The following is a 22,921-nucleotide window of genomic DNA, read 5'->3' as shown; positions in this document are numbered from 1 at the left end:
CTCCACTTGCAGCTGCTGGAATGGCCTTGGGTCAGCCATAGCTCTGGCAGAGGTTGTCCTTGAAAAGGCAGCTGCTGTGAGAGCCCTCTCAGCCCCGCTCACCTCACAGAGTGTCTGTTGTGGGGGTAGAAGATATAGGAGATTGTAAGCCGCTCTGAGTCTCTGATTCGGAGAGACGAACAGGGTATAAATCTTAAAAAGTAGAGTAGTTCCCCATGTGGAAGTTGTTTTAAACTAGTGGTTCTCACTCAGTGGCTCATGTAGAACCACATTCACAATTACTCTCAAACATCCCTGGCATAAGGCCCTGCGCCTCAAGAAAACTTGCAGCTTACCTCTGGCAATGGCTGTTTCAAGGTGGGGACCATCTGCCAACCACATGCCCCATCAGAGAAGGGTCTCCCTCACTTTCCTGGAACATGAGGCAGGTGCCATACTGGGAATGCTGTTCACAGGGCTTTTTTTGTAGAAAAAGCCCAGCAGAAACTTATTTGCATATTAGGTCACACCCCCTGACGTCACCATTGTTTCACCCAGAGCTTTTGGGGGGGAGCCCAGCAGAAACTCATTTGCATATTAGGCCACACCCCCTGATGTCAAGCCAGCCAGAACTGCATTCCTGTATGTTCTTGCTCAAAAAAAGCCCGGGGCCTGTTCAAATGATATGTCCAAGTGCCACATGTGGCTCCCAAGCCACTGAGTATCACTGCTTCAAACAGACTCTACATGGTGAGAGATCCATGACTACAATGGCTCTATTGGCCAACACAACTGTGTACAGAGAATTTCTACATCCTCTCCAGCTGCCATTATAATTTGGCTAAATGAATAATCTGGGAGCATCTAATGCTAGAGTACTATCATGGAAGTTGGGTAAATGTGGACTGTGGACCCGGCCATTGCACAGATAGAAACTCTGCAAAAAGCACTCTAAGCTTTTTAAAGCAAACATGTGATTCATAAGATGAACAACCCATTTTGGCATCCTACGTGGTAACTTTCTCTAGATACAGGTCCCTCACCATCTTTAGTCACTTTTGGAATTTTGAGAACAGAGAGAGGACACCACATCAAAATGGTTGCTGTGGAGATCAATCACAAAATGGGTACCACTGGGTCTGGGTCCAGTCACAAAGTTCTGGGAGATCCAACAAAACATTAAGAGGTTCCAAGTCTAGCATTCTCCCATGATGGAGTCAGCTGTTTCCAAATGGATGTTCTCTGAAGGCACAAATATGATGTCTCCTAGGTTATTCTTCTGTACCTCCTATCCTAAGACTGGCTCTTTGCTTTAGGGAAGTTATGCTATGAGGAACAAAAAAATTTTAGGAAACACATTGGTGGGGTTGTTTTGTAGAAAAAAAGGTGGTGGAGCTCTTTAGTATAACTCATTAGCATATGCTGCCCCCCCACCAGCCATCAGCTAAAAGCAACCTGATGCAAGAAAGGAGAGCCTCAGGCGAACGAGGCCTGCTTGGACAGGCTAAAGATCCACCCAGCCCAAGCAGGCTTCACTCACCTTAGCTCTCCTTGGCTACCCCACCCCCAACAGTCAGAAGGCCAGCAAGCCACCCACCACCCAAAATCACATAAGAACTGGAGAATGGGTAGCACAGGCTTCTTCAGGGGTTAATGAGGGCTGTTGGGGGTGTGGCAAAACTCCTGGTAGCTGGCTGGCTTCGGCTCTCCTAATCCAGAAATTGTTATGCAGCTGCAATGGACAATTCAATGGACACGGTAGGTAGATGGGGAGGAGGAAGGGGGTTGTCATAAAGGTTCTGTGCTCCTGTGAGCTCCTGCTGAATTCAAGGCCTGGCTACTGTAAAAACAGCAACCCTAAACATGGAACTCTGACCATTCTTAGGCATGTTACATCAGCTTCCATTGGGAAGATATGTACTGGTCCTCAACCTTTGCCTGCATGGGTCCATGTTAAGAACATACAAAGTGACTTACCTTGAATGACACTGAGACAGCCTTTCAGTCTCTCTAAACTATCTTCTTTACCCTCATCCTTTTGACACATATTTCTGTCTGAAGAATCCTGTTCCCTTTTACTATAAAACGGCTGGGCCATCATTTTTCTTCTCTTCCAGACAGTTCTCTGGCATGCACTTCATATGCACAGGGCTTCTGGAAGACGGACAGTGATGGTGCACACCATGGAGGTCAGGACAACAAATCCTTCACTCTTAGAACCCTTAGAACAGTTCTAATCAGGCAAAGAACCTCTCCCTCTCTCATCTACTCCCTCCTGCTAAGTCTAAATAAACTGACGATGAAAATCAAATGAAATAAATGCAGATTTCAAAGAGCAACCATGGATGCGGTTTCCCAGTGTATATGAAATGGTGCGCTGTACAAAGGCAACAGAGCCTGTAAGATACTGAGTAATTCCAGCTAGGCATTTAATTACTTGCTATTTCTTGACTATTGGAGGAAAAGAACCAGAGGAGGATTGGAGGAAAAGAATCCTGTTCGCGTTGTGCCAAAGATGTTCCTTCCAGCCCAGAAAGACTGATTAATGTTACATAAATTGCATATGAGTTTAAAAGTTCCATATAAACAATCCATAGATATCCAAAAATAATAGGCTTCTATTTCCAAGACTTTTAGAGCATTAAGATTTTAAAATAAACAAGGAGGATTATTTTTAATAAAATGGTTAAAAACACAAGCACAAATCTCAAAAGTTAATAATGCAATCCTAAATGGAGTTCTTCCAGTCTAAGCCCACTGATTTTAATAGATTTAGACTGGAGTAATGAATGACTTCAATTTTACCTGGCTTTTCTTCCTAACGGGGACCCAAAGTGGCTTACTTTTCTTTCTTCCATTTTATCCTCACAACAACCCTGCAGTAGGTAAATAAGGCTGAGGGTATGTGACTAGCCCATGGTCCCACCATCAAGCTTCCATGATAGGAGGGAATTGGAACCTGGGTCTCCCAGATCCTAGTTCCACATTCGAACTAATAGTGTAAAAGTCTGTCTATCTGGCAGTATAATTTCTCTTAATTACTGATAAATAAAAGGGTTCTCTTGCATTAAACTAACCTTGAAGCTGGCTCGTTCACACGACAGATGAGGGTTTGGACATTACAGCAGGGTGAAGTAGCCAGCATCTAACAGCACAGAAAGGAAAAAATAACTACCAAAGATCCGGGGGAGAGGAATCCTGAGGTCAAGACAAGAGGGTAACTTCAAGGGAGTGCTCAGGAAATGAAAACATACAAATCACCTCTATCTTGAAAGAAACACATTTTAAAATGTTGCATAACCATCATACAGCAACAGATAATGCACTTGAGGTACAAACGCCAGGAATTAAAAGTCACTGGGAAACTTCTTGGAGCATGATGTTCAAAGCACAGTCATGAAATGAAAAAGGAGTGCTGAAAAGAGGAAGAGAATATTAAATAATGACAATGTTTTTTGGGGGGGGGCAATTCAAGGAGAACTATAGGGTGGTTAAAGAGTTCAACCTTGCAACTGAACTAGGATGGCCATATCTGGATCAATGAACGACCATTCTCAAGAAAACCCAAACAGACCTATGAGAGAAGGGCCCTTTGGCTCGCCCCCAAGGGCTCTTGCCTCCGTCCCTATCTGGGCTAAAGTACCTTCACAGAGAGGAGAAAAACTCATCTCTTCCAACATCCTCTTGACTAAAGTACTCAGCCAGATGCTTCTGAGCCGATCAGGAAGATACAACCACCCAAGGTTGCATGCCTCTGGCCCCACCCTGGCTAAGTACCTTCAAGGAAAGGAGAAAAATCTAGGTAGGACTCAGCTGCTGCTTGCTGCCAGCAAGCAAAACATTGTGAAAGCAACATCATCCCAGAGTCGGAAATGACTGGTGCTTGCACAGGGGACTACCTTTTTAAATGTATTGTATGTGTATTTAACTTGGTTTTTATTGGCTGACTGTCTCTGTTTGGTTTTAGTGGTTTTTAAGATGTGTTATTAATTATGTATAGAACAAAGTCTGAGTCCAGCAGCACCTTTAAGATCAAAAAGGTTTGATTCTGGACAAGCTTTCATATGCATGTGCACTTCTTCAGACATTTTTAATCTGTTAATTGTCTTGGTGGGACTGATGAGGGCAGAAAGGTGGGGGGCGGGGGAGAAGGAGGAAGGGAGGGGACAGGGAGAGGGAGAGCCAGACAGAGACACAGTAAATAAATGAAATAAAATATAAACTAATAAAATAAGCTGAAGCAGTGAATTTGTGTGTGCGTGTACGCATGCGCTATTAATGCACCGTTCAATATTCCCACCATTGGTGGAGGATCCCAATTTTGGTGCATAGACCACCTGGTGGGAAGGGCAGGATATAAATTACAAATAAACTAAACTAAACTAAACCACCTGCAACTGTAATGCCCAAAACATTTTTTCATAGATTCAGATGGGCAGCCATGTTGGTCTGAAGCAGGGATTTTTTTGTACCGAAAGCCCAACAGGAACTCATTTGCATATTAGACCACACCCACTGATATCACCATTGTTTCATGCAGGGTTTTGGTGGGAAAAGCCCAGCAGGAACTCATTTGCATATTAGACCACACCCCTGATCCCAAGCCAGCTGGAACTGCGTTCCTACGCATTCCTGCTCAAAAAAAGCCCTGGTGTGAAGCAGTAGAACAAATGCTGAGTCCAGCGGTACCTTTAACACCAACAAAGGTTTATTCAAGTTTGTTCTACAGTCTTTGGAGCATGAGACCAACTAAATTCAATGGAGTGCCAACTCTGAAGAAGCTGCATTATGTTGTATTAATATCTCATTTTCCTTCCATTATGGAATTCAGCACGGTGTAGTGCTTAACAGAGGTAGACTCTGATCTGGTTTCGATCCCCCACTTCTCCACATGAAGCCTGAGTAATATGCCCCTCCTCCATGCCCTAATAGTTACATCCTTCTAAGCCCATCACCTTCAATGGATTTACCACACAGGATGAAATGGATCATTATTCTAGTAAAAGGGATTACACATATTTTTTGGTGTCAGTGACTTGCTGTGCACTGAAGACTGTGATCTTCGGTCAGCGTTGACTGCACCTGAACTTTCTTTCCTGCACTTCAGCTTTTGGCCTTTGTTCAAATGGCATCAAAACCATCCTCGGTCAAGCAGAGAACTCTTCATTCAAATTCAGCTAATTTGACAAGTGCTGGAGGAGCTGTTGGGAGAGCAGAGGAGGGCCACTTTTAAAAAAAAAATTAAATGAATAACATGCCTTTCTCTGGACTGTGCCCATGTTTACATCCTTTCCGATTACTAGTTCATAGTACAAAATACAATCGTCATTAACTCATTTGTGGCAACCATCCAAAGCACAAGGTAGATCTTCAGCCAAAGGGCTGCTTGTATTTTGCCAGCACCCTGCCTGAAGTATTTTGTCACAGAAAAAAATGCTTGCACCAGCTAAATCTCTTGTTATTTGCACCTGATCTCTCAGTTGGTAACAGCTAAATCAAAGTGGTTAAGTTCCAGTGAGAGTGTTGTAGGATGATTAATTTCCAGGAGAGAGGGAAGACCACCAAGCTAGTGGTATATACATTTCTGGACCTTCATGAAAGGTCCTTGCCAATCACGGTGGCTCAGTGGTAGAGCATCTGCTTGGTAAGCAGAAGGTCCCAGGTTCAATCCCTGGCATCTCCAACTAAAAAGGATCCAGGCAAATAGGCGTGAAAAACCTTAGCTTGAGACCCTGGAGAGCCGCTGCCAGTCTGAGTAGACAATACTGACTTTGATGGACCAAGGGTCTGATTCAGTATAAGGCAGCTTCATATGTTCATATGTTCATCTATTCTATTTATTTAGATCTCCAACTATTTCCTAACCCAGAGCTGGCAACCGTTTCCAGGACTCACTTGGAGTCTGGCAACTCGAGGTGGGGTCCACATTGAGGGGACAGTGGAAGAGAGTTGTTTCTTTTTTCCTCTGCTTGCTGCGTTCTCCCTGCAAAACTCCCCTAATCTTATTATCATTTCTACCACTCCGCCAATAAGCTCATCGCTTTACAAAGTACAAAGGACAGATCCCTGCCCTGAGGATTTCACATTCTAAACCTCGCCGTCAGGAAACCAACAAAAAGAGGGGAAGGAAGTGGTGGTGAGGATAAAGGCGGGGGGGGAATTCCACTCATTCCCCTTTCACTTAGGGTTGTCCAATCTTACCTGGCTGACAGCAGTGGGGACTGTCCTCATGCATACAAAGATGTCACCTGGAAGTTCCATAATCATGCTGGGCAGATTCCCTGGGGATGCTCTAGCATTCTAGTTTTAAAAAACTCTATGGTGCCACAGTTTTTTTAAGAAGAAGAAGAAGAAGATATTGGATTTATATCCCGCCCTCCACTCCGAAGAGTCTCAGAGCAGCTCACAATCTCCTTTACCTTCCTCCCCCACAACAGACACCCTGTGAGGTGGGTGGGGCTGGAGAGGGCTCTCACAGCAGCTGCCCTTTCAAGGACAACATCTGCCAGAGCTCTGGCTGACCCAAGGCCATTCCAGCAGGTGCAAGTGGAGGAGTGGGGAATCAAACCCGGTTCTCCCACTTAACCACTACACCAAACTGGCTCTCTTAACAAAATGCTAGAGCGTCCCAAGCACTGTTATGTCACTTTTGGGTGACATCATTGCACAGGGCACATCAGGCGCCAACAGAGCTCTTCAGGGACATAGCTCCACCCACCGGCCAATCCTGAGCTGGTGGGTTGGAGGTCCTGAAATTGAAGGAAACCCCACCCCCAGCAGGAGGCTGGGAACTCTACTATCACTTCTTTAGGCTTAGTTTTAGAAGGGCCTGAAGCATAAAAGGACATTTGTGTTTCTCAGATGCACCTTTCCTGATTTGTGGGTTGGTCAGAAACAGGTCTGTGGTGCAGAGTGATAAAGCTGCAGCACTGCAGTCCTAAGCTCTGCTCACCACCTGAGTTCGATCCCTGGCGGAAGCTGGGTTTTCAGGTAGCCGGCTCAAGGTTGACTCAGCCTTCCATCCTTCCAAGGTCGGTAAAATGAGTCCCCAGCTTGTGGGGGGGGGGGAGTGTAGATGACTGGGGAAGGAAATGGCAAACCACCCCATAAATGTCTGCCGTGAGAACGTTGTGAAAGCAACGTTACCCCAGAGTCGGAAACGACTGGTGCTTGCACAGGGGACCTTTCCTTTCCAGAAACAGCCAATTTCAAACTAAACCGATATGGAAGATAGAAAACAGCCATCAGTAGCGTGGAATAATGGAAGCAACCATGATCTTGAGGTTAAGATTTGGCCTGGTTTATATACATAGCAGGCTACGGAAAAAGAACTCACTCGTGGGTCTTCTTCGCACTCACTGGCACAGCAACTCATTTAAATAGGCTGCAGAGATGCTAGCAGTTCAATCAAAATGCTCCTTGGATGAGTACAAAGTCCCCTGATGAGATTCTTTGTCTTGTGAAAGCCAAATGACATCTTCTGTTTTCCACAAATTGGATCTGGGTTTTGAAACCTGGCTTTCAGTCAGTTAGTCACACGCTAGCTACGTCCTCATCCAACATATTACATACCAACATATTACATGACTGTACCAACATATTACATAACCTGCCTGGGGCCTCAGTGGGAAAGGCAGACTATCACAAAACATAAAATAAGTTCCCTCGTTGGAACTTGGGGGCCCAGTTCAAATTGGGCCCACAGCACTCTGGAGAATGGTTTTCTACCTCTCACCCACCCACCACTTCCATTTTCCCAATCAAAAATGGACCCAGAAGACATTGTTTGCCCCACTGGAGACTGCAAGTGCAGTCCATCCATACTGGGGCAGCCTCCTATGCCCATCTCAGACCACCCTCTTCTGAGTGGTGCAGCCCAAATCCAAATAGGGCCCCTCCACACTCAGGAGCTGAGTTCCCAGGGGTGAAGACAAAGCTCAGGTGTGACTGATTGACTGGAGATCAGGTCAGAGAACCAAATGCAACCTGTAGCATTGATCCTCGTCATCTTGATCCTCATCCAGAATCCCCATGTGAATCAGACATCAGCAAGTTTCAGGTATGTTCCTGCTCTCTTCTTTAAGGGTATTCATACGCTGGAGGATATTCATATGCTCAGAGGATATGTCATGGATTGAGGAAGGAGCAAACATCCTACATGATTCTAAAAAGGAGAGCATGAAGTATCCCGGGGCCTTCCAGAATACATCCAAGATGGTGAGGGGTCTAGAGACCATATAATATGAGGAAAGATGGAAGGAGCTGGGTATGTTTAGCCTGGAGAAGAGATGACTGAGAAGTGGTAGGATCGCCATCTTCAAGGGCTGTCATATAGACGATGGTGCAGAGTTGCTTTTTATTGGCCCAGAAGGGTGGACCAGAACCAATAGGTTGAAATTAAATCAGCCTTCCTGCCCTACATAAAATCTGTCACCGACCGCATTGGCAAAATTCGCCACAATGTTGACACAGTCTTCAAGCCCACACAACAGATCCGCCACATGCTGCGCTCAGCCAAAGATATGAGAGATCCACTTTCAATCCCTGGAGTCTACAAAATACCCTGCTCCTGTGGTGCAGTCTACATTGGCACTACCCAACGCAGTATCAACACCCGTCTCACCGAACACAAGAGACGCTGTCGCTTGTTTCAGCCAGAAAAATCAGCTGTAGCTGAACATGCACTTCAAGAAGGAGACCACGTCATCCACTTTGAAAGAACTGAAGTCCTTTCTACGGTCTCACATTATCATACCCGCCTGAACAGAGAAGCTATTGAGATTTACAAACACCAGCACAATTTTAACAGAAAGGAAGAAGGCATTTTCATTCACCAATCTTGGTACCCAGCTCTGCAAAACACCCTACAGACCATAAATTGCAGAAAGTCACAGAACAACCAGCACATTCCACAGAACAATCAGCACAGTCAACAACCATCTTCCTTATCTTCACACCCCTTCCAACCCTCCCAGCAATTAACACAGAACAATGGTCACATTCAACAGCCAGTTTCCTTATCACTACCCTTCCAGGAAGCCCCACCAAACAATGGGCACATCCACAAACCAATTGCCCTTTCATCACAGCCCCTCCAGCCTATAAATAGCAGCTCTCCAGCAGCCCTGGCCCCACTCAATGCACAGCAGCCAAGAAGGTCAGAGCGCCTGCTCCGGCTGCAATGCCACTGAGGATGTTCTCCGCAGCTGAGAACGAAACGTCTGGAAGGAAAACTTTCTCCAGTAGAACACGGCACTTGAGCCCGAAAGATTCTACAAACCCTAATGATGTTACCAGCCGTGAAAACCTGAAATCTTTGCTAAATCAAAAGAGTTTTCAGACTCTGCTGTTACTGATTAAACATTAGGAAGAACTTCCTGACAGAGTGGTTTCTCAGTGGAATATGCTTCCTCGGGAGGTGGCGGGGGGGCTCTCCTCCTTTGGAGGTTTTTAGAGAAGCTAGAAGACCATCTGACAGCAACACTGATCCTGTGCATTTAGGCAGATTATGGGAAGGAGGGCAGGAAGGGTTGTAGGGTTGCCAAACTCCAGGTGGGAATCCAGAAGACCTCAGATTTATACCCTACCCTTCTTTCGGAATCAGAGTCTCGGAGCAGCTTACAATCTCCTTTATCTCCTTCCCCGACAACAGACACCCTATGAGTTGGGTGGGGTTGAGAGAGCTCTCCCAGAAGCTGCCCTTTCAAGGACAACTCCTACAAGAGTTATGGCTGACCCAAGGCCATTCCAGCAGGTGCAAGTGGAGTAGTGGGGAATCAAACTCAGTTCCCCCAGATAAGAGTCCACACACTTAACCACTACACCAAAAAATTAACAAAGTATGAATAGAACATTCTATGTCACTTTTATCTATTATTCTGAATCCAAAATTATTAAAGTGAACTCATACGAACTCAAATGCTGATCGCCACTTTGGAGTCAGGCAGCGATTTTTCTCAGGCCAGTTTGGCCAGGAATCCTGAAGGTTTCTTGCCATCTTCTGGGCATGTAGCAGGGTTCACTGGGAGTGTGTGGGAGGGGGTACTTGTGAATTTCCTGCGCTGTGCAAGCTGTTGAACTAGATGACCCTGGAGGTCCCTTCCAACTCCATCATTCTATGAATAATACAATTTATTAGAAATAGACACAGAGATTCTTTGTTTCTATCCCCTCTACCTGAAACAATGAGGAAGCCTTTCTTTAACCCCTGTACAATTAAATCCATGACACATTTCTTCGGACTGCTGCACAAGGGAAAGTCAAAACAAGTTGCAAAACGGCGATTTCTAATTACGCACAGGAATCACTCGTTGGAATGCAATTGTTTCTTTCACTAACGCACTCTGAGGTTTCATCAGATCAGGACGCATTCTTCCCCCATCTGATGACGGGAACTTTGACTCTGGGGAGCTCATATCTTGAAAATCTTCTGGGTCTCTGATGTGCTTCTGAACTTGAATCTAGCTGCCCTTCTGCAGACCAAGACGATTGCCCTCGGAAACTGCTCTTCCCACAGCAGACACAGCTCCCTTGAACTTCCAGAGACCGGTTAACAAGCACACAGACGTAACTGAACCGGCACATAATGACTAATTTGATGTAAGACTCTGCCATTACTGATTAAACAACAGAACAATGCGGAGCACAAACGATGAGTTGTAACCTTACAGAAGAATGGCAAGTACGTTTTCAAAGACAGTATTCGAAATTCTACAAGCCACTATCCTATTTGCAAGGTCACCAGCAATGAATAAGGTGAAAACAAAGCCACCTGGGAGTTTTCCATCGTTTCGTAAACATTTAGAGACAGGTATGGCATACTGCACCGACCTGGATAGCCCAGGCTTCGCCGATCCTGTCAGATCTCAGAATCTAAGAAGAGACAGCCCTGGGAGTAGGGTCAGCACCCCTGGTAGCAGGGGTGGAATTCTAGCAGGAGCTCCTTTGCATATTAGGCCACACACCCCTAATGTAGCCAATCCTCCAAGAGCTTACAAGGCTCTTTTTTGTGAGCTCTTGGAGGATTGGCTACATCAGGGGTGTGTGGCCTAATATGCAAAGGAGCTCCTGCTAGAATTCCACCCCTGGATGGGAGGCCACCAAGGAAGTCCAGGGTCATTATGCAGAGATAGGGGATGGCAAACCACCTCTGAATGTCTCTTACCTTGAATACCTCACGGAGTCACCACTAGTCAGCTGTGACTTGACGGCACAAGAAAAAAATGGCACAGTGGAAAGGAACATGGATGGCATGCCCAGGGCCCCTGGTGCTGTTCCCCCATGCCCCACAGCTGGACTCTTGAGAATAGCTGGAGTTGAGGGAGGGGCTGTGGCTCAGAGGCAGAGCAGCTGCTTTGCATGCAGAAGGTCCCAGGTTCAGTCCCCGGCATCTCCCAAGTCTGAAGGATCAGGTAGTAGAAGTTTTGAAAGACCTTCATCTGAGACCTTGGAAAGCTGTTGCCAGAACTAATATATATAGTCAGAAAGGACTTTAACAGACCAAGGCTCTCATTCAGTATAAGGCAGCTTAGAATCAGAGTTGGAAGGGACCTTCAGGGTTATCTAGTCCAACCCCCTGCACAATGCAGGAAACTCACAAATACTTCCCCCCGTGTACATACACAGTGACCCCTGCTTCATGCCCAGAAGATGGCAAAAAAAAAACCCTCCAGGATCCCTGCCCAAACTGGCCTGGAATAAAATTGCTGCCTGACCCCAAAGCAGCAATCAGCATTTCCCTGGGCATGTAAGAAAGGGCCACAAGAACTAAATACTGATGCAACCCTTCCTGCCCTCTCTCTCATGATCTGCCTAAGCTCACAGAAACAGCATTGCTGTCAGATGGCCATCTAGCCTCTGTCCAAAAACCTCCAAAGAAGGAGAACCTACCTCATGCATTTATTCCCCCACCCTGTATTACTTTGGGATCCATGAAGGAGAATCACATGCCTACAGTCATGATCATTGCTGAAAAGAACATAAGAGAAGCCAAATTGGATCAGGCCAACGGCCTATCCAGTCCAACACTTCTTGTCACACAGTGGCCAAAAAAACCAGGTGCTATCAGGAGGTCCATCAGTAGGGCCAGGATCAACTAAAGATCAACTAAAGCACAGGTCTCTCCCTAATTCAAAATAGGCCAGGTCTGTCTTGGACCTGAAGCTGAAAAATACCTGGAGACTTGGGGGGGAGGGGTCTGAGAGAGGGGGAGGTTTGGGGAGGGGAGGGGCCTCAGCATGATACAATGCCATAGAATCTAGGTCTAGCCTTCAACGTAGCCATTTTCTCCAGGGGAGCTGATCTCTGCCAGCTGGAGATCAGTTATAAAAGCAGATCTCCAGGCCCCACCTGGAGGCTGGCAACACTAACAAAAACACAATCTTGGGAGAGGGGGAGTACAAAAAGAGAAAGGGACGCATGCCAATATAACTTCCTCAAAAACTCAAAAAATTCAAAATTTATGGGATTTCCTAGCTGCCAGCACTGATCTACACTGGGTTCAAGGCTTAAACAAACCAGATCCCATTAAAGCAACTGTATCTCATTCATTCACAGGGTTGCCATAAGTTGGAAGTGACTCGACAGCACTTAATATATACACAGCCCTCTCCAATATCTTCTTTCTTTCTCAAACTGCAAGAAATCACTTTCAGTGAAGACTAATTTATTCTCTGCGGAGAACTACAGGATGAAATGCAGCTTACGTAACCTTATAGGTATACAAGATTATAGACATGCATTTTTCCAGCATGCCTTTATTTCCATTTTGAAGATTTATGGCCTGCCAAGAGGAAAAACAGATGTTAACTCATCCCACTAGGCTAGCAAAACCAGGATACTTACTTGTCCCACAAGGCTTGCGGATTGCCTGGTACATTTGGGGATCAATCAAAATATTTTGGCTCCCAAATTTCCATTGCAAGATTTTTCAAGACGTTCAAACGGGAATCAAATTTAAGGTTCCAAGAGGGTAGTCAAGGGCAAGCGATCTCTGGCGGACAAACCCAAAAAGTGGCAGTTGATATCCAATGCTAATAATTCTATGAGCCCATTCATATAATACACCTGACAGCATAGCTGCATGTGCTCGGGCCATAGAGATAACAAAACATCTATTACAGGTAGGCTACGCTTTCCTGCTATTCCAAATGCAACATTCCGTAAAAGGTAAAATGTCACATTTCCTTTAAGTAGGGACTTGATAGTGCATAACCCACACACAGCACATTAATTGCTGCAGTTATTGTGCATGCATCACACAATGCAAACCTATAGAGTTCCTCCAGACTAAACCCACCAAAATCAAGGGGCTGAGACTGGACTAACTTGGCACAGGATTTCATTGGCAGATGCTCAATGGACACTTCATAAAATTGTTATGAAAGAGTAACAAAAACTTTCTTAAAGATTTGAATCCTGCACACACCTCCACTTGTCCAACCCTATTTTAATGTAGCAGAACAGAAGGCGTGATCAAGTCCTGAGAACCAGTTTGGTGTAGTAGTTAAGTGTGCGGACTCTTAACCGGGTTTGATTCCCCACTCCTCCACATGCAACTGCTGGAATAAACTTGGGTCAGTCATAGTTCTCTCAGAGCTCTCCCAGCCCCACCTACCTGTTAGGGTGTTTGTTGTTTGGAGGAGAAGGGAAAGGAGACTGTAAACCACCCTAAGACTCCAAGTGAAGGGTGGGGTATAAATCCAATCTCTTCCTCTTCTTTCTCCTCCTCCTGTACCAACAGCCCACCTTTCTGCAAAGTTTTGGTTTAATTCTTCAAAGTTTGGGCATTTTGCAATCCTAAAAACACTTACTTATAAGCAGTCCTGCTTGAGATAACTCCTGTATGATCCCTCAGATATATTAGAATGACGAGTACATCTAGCAGAGATTTTTTTTCATGAGGGGGTGGAGTATGCAAACAACAGCCTCCACATTAAGGGTATATCCCCATTTGCTATTTGTGGGAGGGAGACTGCATCATCAGCATTTTAAAAAGATGCACAAAAGTTTCACAGGAAATGCAGGCATGTAATTTCTTTCGATTAGGACATCTGATCAACTGCTGGCTTCTACATTCTCTTAGTCAGGAGTCTCCCAACCACCAGGACGTGGACTGGTACTGGGCCGTGGCCTGCCAGCAACTGGGCCGCAGAGCAAGGCAGAGGCGCCACACCTCCCCCACCCACTCAGGACCCAGGCAGACAAAAGGGACAGTGCGGCCTTGCTCCGAGGCAGGAAGGCAGCCTCAGAGCGAGGCAGAGCAGCCCCACCACCCCTTCCGCCCACCCAGCACCTTATCAGCTGACCGGTGGGGGTCTTTAAATGGGAAGGGGAGGCAGATTGGCCTTATGCCACCTGGCCACCTAGTGGGGAGGCAGCAGAAACAGCCCCAGTCTCCTCCCAATTTTAAGACCCCCATGGGGGCAGGGATGGAGTGAGGGTGGGGGGGCAGCCTGGGGGTAGCAAGAAATCCAGCACTGCCACACCCACCGGTCCGTGGAAAAATTGGCTTCCATGAAACCGGTCCCTGGTGCCAAAAAAGGTTGGGAACCACAGCTCTAAGTAGCGTTGGGTGCACCTTCAAATCCATTTTGCAACCTAATCCAAGTCCCATTGAACACAGTCCTGTTTCTTCAAAGGAAACCTGCACTAAACGGCGCTGTATATCTGCAACACAGCCTATATTTTGCTTTAAAACTCTTCAACTTTAAAGTTGCAGACTTTTTCTTCCTGTATAGACCATCTTTGTCTATGTCTATAAAGATTAACTTTGTTAGTTATTTGGCTTCCTTATAGCCTGCCTTTTTGCTAAGAGGCAGATTATACAGTAAAGAAAGAGAGACGAAGCAACTGCACAGCATCATCCAACAAACAATGCAATAGGATTAGGAATACAAAATGCAAAAGCAATACAAGCAACAGTGAGAACAGAAAACTGCTGAAGACAAAGGTATTGTATGAGCAATGCAGAAGAGGATTACAAAGTACTTGATAATGCAGTAAAAGCCAGATGATACCTACCATAATAGAGGCTAACACAATAATGACAAAATTTTAATCCAGTGGCACCTTTAAGACCAACAAAACTTAATTCTGGGTATGTTTAATTCTGACAGGCACATGAAAGCTTGTACCAGGGGTGGCCAAACTGGCTCGGAAGCCACATGTGGCTCTTTCACACATATTGTGTGGCTCTTGAAGCTCCCATCACCCTGTCATACAGCTTGGAGAAGGCATTTGTCTTTTTTAATCACTTGTCGAAACCAAGCCAGCTGGTGACTTGGAGAATGCATTTAAAGTTGCTTTCCACCTCTCCCTCCCCCATCTATTTTCCTTCCTTCCTTCCTTCCTTCCTTCCTTCCTTCCTTCCTTCCTTCCTTCCGTCCGTCCGTCTTGCAGTTCTCAAACATCTGACATTCATGTCTTTCGGCTCATAGCCACATTTAGCTTTAAGGAAGTCAAATAACTAACAAAGTTGATCTTGATAGACATAGACAAAGATGGTCTATACATGAAGAAACATCTGACGTTTATTCTATGTGGCTCTAATGTTAAGCAAGTTCAGCCATCCCTGGCTTATACCATGTCTTATATGTCAAGGTAGGCAGAGGAAATCTCTTCCCAAATTGTTTCTCTAATTAAGTAAGACCATCTCCAAAAATAAGATTATATTATCTGCAGAACATCACATTCATTTTGTTCCACTTACAATTTCTTTTTCACAGAGGCAAGGGGGGGGGGTTCAGAAGCACTGCACGTAATCCCTTGCTCACAAACAAGCTACCTGATATCAAGGCCATATTTCATACAACTATGAACCACCCACAATGCACAAATTGTAGACAAATAATTCCAGTTGGAAGCCTTGCAAATCACCATTTTGTGATGTTTCCATAGAGAGAAGCTGAAAAAACTGACTGTGCAAATTCAGAAATACAGTAACAAGAAGCTTTTTTAAAAATAAAAAAGACCAAATTCAATGCATTTCACCATTCAACAATGACTCCCACTTTCCCATGGAGAAGAGTTTTGGGACGACACGGAATAAGACGTTAACGGTTTTGGTATCTCCCAGATTCATAGACACACAATAAGGAAACTATGTAAAGTTAAGCACTGGCCCAGATGCCGACTGGCCACAGGCATTCAGGCTTGGGACATTCCATCATCCAGATTTGTTCATCATAAATTGCTGTTTTTATGATTTGACTGCAAAACATCTCTAGGAGATTATCTGAAAGCCAAGTTATAACAAAAAACTCTCTTGTGGTTTTCAGTGATGAACGTATTCTTTACCACTCTTCCTATAGTGCTGTTGTATCTCTATAGTGCCCCAAACAAATGGCCCACCACCGTCTACAATGCTCCCAACGTTGCAAGACTGACAGTGCAACTCTATGCAGAGTTCTTCCAGTCTTAGCCCATTTCCGTGGACTCTAACCTGGGTTTACCTTTGTATAGCATTGCACTGCAAAGAGCTCCTTGCTTTCTGCAAAACTAGTTCCCAGACCCCTTTGCTGAGGCGCCATGGCCAGAGGTCTGAAGCTGGTGAATGTTTGGTAGCTTAAACAAGTCGAGGGAATGTTTCCTGCTCCACCATCCCACCTGTCTCTATGGTCCTGGACCATCCTTGGCAGTACAAAACTACACGGTTTCTATATATCTGGTTAGACCACCAATCCACTTGGTCCAGTATTGCCTGCTCCAATTGGCCACCACCATCCAAGGTCTGGAAAGCAGGGTGTCTTTTCCAGCCCTTGCCAAGCCGAGATTCCTTTAACTGCTCAGGTTTGAAGGATGCATTCTCCAATGATCCTTTTCAATTTTTGGATGTTTTGGTTCAGAAAAGCACTTTCAGACTGTGGGTTATAGTATATACCACAGCCTATAGGGTGTATTTATTATATGTTTTCTGTATGCCCTATCCTGCCTACACTGCATTACTGTCTACAAATGCAATGTCGTTTCTTCCCCCCCCCCTTGCATTCCAAATCACGCTTAATATTCTCTGCTTGTTCCACTTGTCTGTAATCTTAGTCCTCGCACGTTGCTGATCAGAAGCCTCTTCTGTAATCCATCCCGAGTCTCAGCGAGAAAGGTGGACTACAAACACGGTGAAATAAAATTTAAGAATTAAAAAAAAAATGACCTGGAAACGAACCCAGGAGAGTATGAGTGTTTGAACCACCGACGTGGTCTCCAAGGCGGTATGCAAAAAAGGGGGGGAGGGGTCCTCAAAACTGTTGGAAGGCGGACCCAAGCATAAGTGATCTGAACCATACCACATGAACGGATGTGCCTATCAAACCGGGCAAGAGCAGAGTTCATGCACGCTCTCCTCTACCACGTGCGCAGCCAGGGGTAAGGCCAAGGCACCTTACTGGAGCGCCTTTTCTAAATAAAGTGAACTTTATAGCTTTGAACACAGCAAGCCAATGCCTTGGACTTCTGATGTTTAAGGTGAAAGAAGGGCTGGCATCCAGGAACGGGAAAGATTATTAGGGCTAAATAAAGGGGGGGAGGAGGGAGCGCCCACAGTAAAGCCAGCGTGGATCTAGTCACAGCGGCTTCAGCCTTCGGCCAACAGCTACCCCTAGTGGCCACTCTTCCAAAACGCATCCCGCGGCTTTGAAACGCGCTTGTTGATTTTCCTCCCGCTCAACAGGTTTAAAGAACTGAGCCGCTTCGGAGGGAATCAACGACCCAACAATTAACCCCTTGCTTCCCGGAGAAGGGCCGTCCCCTCCAGCCACCTCTCTCCAACAAGCAGGCGGCTCAGCAAAAAAGAAAAGTGGGAAACGGACGATCCTCTCGCAAGGGAGATCGAGAGCGAGGCGGGAAGCGAGGGAGTGGCGGCTTCATTCTCCTCCCCGGCTTTTGCAACCCTGAGACTGAGAAGTCGCTAGCGGGGGGCTGAAGAAGGCAGGCTGTGTCTGCTTGCAACTGGAGGAAAGGGGGAAACGTTGAGCCGCGCAGCTCAAAAGCCTGCTGCGGATTCTCGCTCTTTGCCAAGCGCGCCCGGAGAAAAAAGAACTCGGTGGAACTTCGCTCGAGCGTTGTGCGTCTTGGCGCACGTGGAGAAGAGAAACCAGAAGCGCCGGGCGGAGCGCGCAAGAAGCCGGTGGGGCTCTGGAAGCCCATTCCTCAGGGCCGGAGAAGGGGGAGGGGGACGCCCCCTCCGTGCACAGTCTCTCCACGCGTGTTACCTTTGTGCCTAATAAGCTAGGAGCAGAGGGAATGAGGAGGAATGCTGCCTCGGAGAGGGCCGATGCTTGCCTGTTGCACTGATTATTCTTGGCACTGCTGGCCGGCTATCTCCCGCTGGAGCCCCGGGCGTGCCCTTTGGCTGGCCGACCCGCTGGCGGCTTGTTCCCTGCGCCGTTGCACGTCCCCCCCTCATCTCCTCTCCCTCCTCCTCTCGGCCCGGCCGGATCCGGCTTCCCCACCTCCCCTTCCCACCCCACCCGCCCACCTCCCCGCTCTTTGGGGTTTTTTTTTTCTTCGCTCAGTGTATTTTTAGGTCATCGGCGTGGAGGGGTAGGTAATCCCCGGGCTCAAGTTCCAGAGGGGGCGTGTCCCGGCCGGAGGTGGAGTCGCCGTTTCATTTAAATCCCCGACTATAAAATGGGCTCAAGGAGAAGCGGGATCTCAGCGGCGAAGCCTCTCGGAGGAGTGGTGGTGGTGGTGGTAGTAGTGGGGGGGAGCCGGCGGCAGGCAGGGCGCCCCTCCGGCCAGCGTGCCCGCCGCCTCCGCCGCGATGCTGCACTCCCTGGGCGCCCACACCTTGCAGGCGCTGACCCAGGTGGCCGCCTGCGTACTGCTCCTGCCCCGCTTCCTGCTGACGGCCGTGATGCTCTGGCTGCTGGATTTCCTGTGCATCAGGAAGAAGCTCTTGCTGACGGCGGCGGCGGCTGCAGCCCAGGAAGGGGAGAAGGCCACCCGGGCCCCCCCTCCCGACGACCCGCCGCTCTGCGTCTCCGACTCCAACCGCATGTTCACGCTGGAGTCGCTGAAGGCCGTGTGGCACGGGCAGAAGCTGGACTTCTTCAAGGCGGCGCACGTGGGCGCGCCGGCGCCCAACCCGGAGGTCGTGCAGCTGGACGGGCGGACGCGGTTGCGCCTGCTGGACTATGCCCGCGGCGGGCGGCCGCTCGTCCTCAACTTCGGCAGCTGCACCTGACCGCCCTTCATGGCCCGCCTGCGCGCCTTCCGGCGCCTGGCCGCCCGCTTCCTCGACATCGCCGACTTCCTGCTGGTCTACATCGAGGAGGCGCACCCGTCCGACGGCTGGGTCAGCTCCGACGCCGCCTACGACATCCCCAAGCACCGGTGCCTGCAGGACCGCCTCAGGGCCGCCGCCCTGCTCCAGGAAGGCGCGCCGGCCTGCCCCCTGGCCGTCGACACCATGGACAACGCGTCGAGCGCCGCCTACGGGGCCTACTTCGAGCGCCTCTACATCATCCAGGAGCGCAAGGTCATGTACCAGGGCGGCCGCGGGCCCGAGGGCTACAAGATCGCCGAGCTCCGCCGCTGGCTCGACCAGTACCAAAGCCGCCTGCAGAACAACGGGCCCAGCACTGTGGTCGTCCAGGTGTAAGGCGGCCCGGCGCCGGGGAGAGACCGTGGTGGGAGGGGGCTGCGGGGGGGAAGGCCCTGCCGCCGCCTGCCCAAGCGGGGCTCTTGCACCCTGCAGGCCCCTGGGTGAGTTTGCAATGCAAGACGGGCCCAGAGACTTATCGAATCATGTTGATTTGCCCAAACTCCTCTCCTTAACGTGCCGTTCCAAAATGCGTTTTGTTTTTCTTTGGGTCGTGTGAATGCCTGCAGATCTCTCTCGGGCAGGGGAGGGAGGCAAGATGCAGTGTTTACGGTTTTTGTTAAAAAGAAAAAAGGAAGTTTCCGGTCCATGTGGGTGCGCACGTGTCTGTGTGAGGGTGTGCCCCCAGACCCGCCTTCTGCCCTGTTTGTGTGTGCGTGAATGAGTCTGAGAGAAGATTTTTTGAATTGTCCAGGTGGTCTTCTGCCGCCCTTGGCTGGCCTTTCTAGCGTCTCTTTGTGACGACCGGTTTTGAAATGGTTCATCCGAGGCCAGGAAATCGAGTCCGATGATCCGAGATACTAGAATCGCCGGGGGAAAGGGGGGAGGGGCTGCGAAGAGCGTTTTATTTATGTGATTATTTGAATTGGTTCGTGGGACACTTTTGTAAGGTGCTCATTTCTGTGTCTTTTTTATGAACTTTTTATAACATTATTAATAAAATAAAAAAGTATTGGATGAAAGTCTGGATATCTTTTTTTCCCCTTCAGGGAAACTAACTGAGCTAGCAAAATATCCTGGGGTCTACTGGAGTCGAGTCTTAAAACGTACCTGTCTGCCGGCATCTTCACCCAATGGAGTGCAGCACCACTGTCCCAAAGACATTTCCTTGACAGTTCAGGTTGGCCAACAGACTTCATCAAAGCCCCAGCTGCTTTCTGGACAACTGTCTTCCAAAATAAAAGAATGAGCCTGCCAGTTTTTAAGCACAAACCCTAATGCAGGGGTGGCCAAACTTGCTTAGCGTAAGAGCCGCATAGAACAAATGTCAGATGTTTGAGAGCCACAAGACGTGAGCATCAGATGTTTGAGAGCCGGAAGGAAGGAAATAGATGTGGGGAGGGAGAAGTGGAAGGAAAGCAGCTTTAATTTTTAAATTTATTCTCCAAGCTACCAGCTGGCTTGGCTTGGAGAAGTGATTTAAAAAGAGAAATACCTTCTCCAAGCTGGCCAACGGGGTGGTGGGGGTTTTGGGAGCCACATAATATGTGTGAAAGAGCCACATGTGGCTCCTGAGCTACAGTTTGGCCATTCCTGCAGTCCATTTCTCTTCATTCTTCTAAGGGACATGCAAAAGTTTGACAAGGAGGGTGCAGGTTCTGGGGGAAGATCCAGGGGGCATTTGGGGGATTTGTTAATCACACAAATTAGGGAGGGAAAAGCAGAAACCTACTGAAACTGACATTTCTTTCAGGGGTGGAGGTGACCCTTGAGTCATCCCCCACTGACATCCCAAAGCTTGGGAGGCTGTTCCTGATGAAATAGGAAGCATCAGAATCCAAAACAGTGTCCTCCATCTATTACACACACACCCCAAAAAAACAAACCTGAGGTTTTGTGACTCTTGAAAACTGCAGAGCCCTAAAAAAAAACATGTCCTTTGTCATTGTTTGCAACCAAAGCTAACTTTATTGCAGATTCCCCCCTCCCCAGACCCTAGCAGGAATCAAAAGACTTGTCTGCACCTCCTGAAGAGGGAACCCTTGCACTTGAAGGAAGAAGGTACTTCCTTTGTCATAGCTAAACACCATGTAATCTTGGTACCTCTTAACCATCTTCCCTTATTTGCACACTCCTGAAGAAGGGTGTGTGCGCACAAAAGCTTATACCATGAATAAAACTTTGTCAGCGTTAAAGGTGCCACTGGACTCAAACTTTGCTGCTTCAGACCAATACGGCTACCTAAATAAGGTATCCATCTCATCTGCCCCACGACTGACAGTCCTTGTGTGCTGTGCTTCAAGCAAGCCGTGTCAACAGCTGTGAATGTGCCCCCTTTCTATGCATACCTACTCAGAAGTAAGTTCTGCTGACTTGAAACCCAAAATACCTGAAATGTTGGATAGATCTCCCAGTGTAGGGGGGGGGGGCGTAAGGCTGTGTTCTAAGTCATCACACTCAAAGAATATTTATCCTTGGGGGGGGGGGGGCAGAAACAGGCACCATCTTCCCTAGGAAAAAAAGACTATGGAAGCCTAAGAGGATCATGTCATTTTGCAGTACAGATGAGCAATTCTTACAGAGATGTGTGTTTGTACTCAGTGGCAGCTGAGAGCTGCTTTCACACCATGGCAAAGCCTGGGTCTGCCAATGAGTGAATGCTTAACCAAGGGGACTGTAGCCAAAATCCCAGCTCTCTGCCAGGGTCAAATTACACAGGAGATCTCTGATTGGCTGTCCCAGTCCTTGCCCACCTTTCTTTTTCAGAAATACAGTCACAGAGAGCTGCCAATGGGACTGGAGCAACGGGAGGGGGTTGTTTTTCCAGACCAAGGTTGCTGCTGTGTGGTGCAGTGGTTAGAGTGTCTGGGGCACCCAGCCTGAAATCCCTACACTGGCACAAAACTTTCTGGGTGACCTTGGGCCAGTCACACACTCTCAGCTTAACCTACCTCAGGGTTGTTGTGAGGATAAAATGGAGGAGAGGAGAAAGATGTGTTTCACCGTGAGCTGTTTGGCAGAAGGGTGGGATAAAAACAGATGAAATGTCACATTTTATCCTGCCTGTCTTCCAGAGAACATAGGATGGCATACATGGTTCTCTCAGAGCTATTCTCTGAAGAGCAGTTCTCTCAGAGCTGTCCTCTGAAGACCAGTTCTCTCAGAGCTCTCTCAGCCCCACCTACCTCACAGGCTCTCTGTTGGGGGGAGAGGAAGGGAAAGGAGATACGGTAGTTGAGCTCCTTCAGGTAGTGAAGGTTGAGGTATAAAGCCAAGATCATCTCCCCTCCTCTGCCTCACTGTCACAACAACCCTGTGGGGTATGTTAGACAGAGAGGGTGGCTGGGCTCAGATTACCTAGTCGGAGTCAGAATCTGAACCCAGATCTCCCGGTTTTAGCCCAGCACATTAACCACAGTATCATACTGGATTGCTACAGTTCCTCTTTTCATAGAATCACAGAGTTGGAAGGGGCCAAACAGGCCATCTAGTCCAATCCCCTGTTCAGTGCAGGACCAGCCTAGACTGAGCATCCCTGACAAGGGCTGCTCTAGCTGATGCTTAAAGACTGCCAGTGAGGAGGAGCTCACCACTCTTGAACAGCTCTTACTGTAAAAAAAAGTTTTTCCTAATATCCAGCCCGTGCCTTCCTGCCTTTAATTCAAACCCATTATTGTGAGTTCT

General features: G+C 47.6%; 1 protein-coding gene across 1 annotated transcript; it reads left to right on the top strand.

The window, feature by feature from the left end:
• The first annotated feature begins 18,688 nt into the window (after positions 1–18,688).
• DIO3 (iodothyronine deiodinase 3) lies at positions 18,689–20,259 on the top strand. The gene has a single exon (XM_060262764.1). It carries the CDS (start codon positions 18,737–18,739, stop codon positions 19,574–19,576), a length of 840 nt encoding a protein of 279 aa, XP_060118747.1. The 5' UTR covers positions 18,689–18,736; the 3' UTR covers positions 19,577–20,259.
• The last annotated feature ends 2,662 nt before the right edge of the window (positions 20,260–22,921 follow it).

The sequence above is a fragment of the Heteronotia binoei genome, chromosome 21 (genome assembly GCF_032191835.1).
Source record: "Heteronotia binoei isolate CCM8104 ecotype False Entrance Well chromosome 21, APGP_CSIRO_Hbin_v1, whole genome shotgun sequence".
Classification (NCBI taxonomy): domain Eukaryota; kingdom Metazoa; phylum Chordata; class Lepidosauria; order Squamata; family Gekkonidae; genus Heteronotia; species Heteronotia binoei.
The sequence above is the reverse complement of the archived record's forward strand: the minus strand, read 5'-3'. Positions and strand labels throughout refer to the sequence as shown.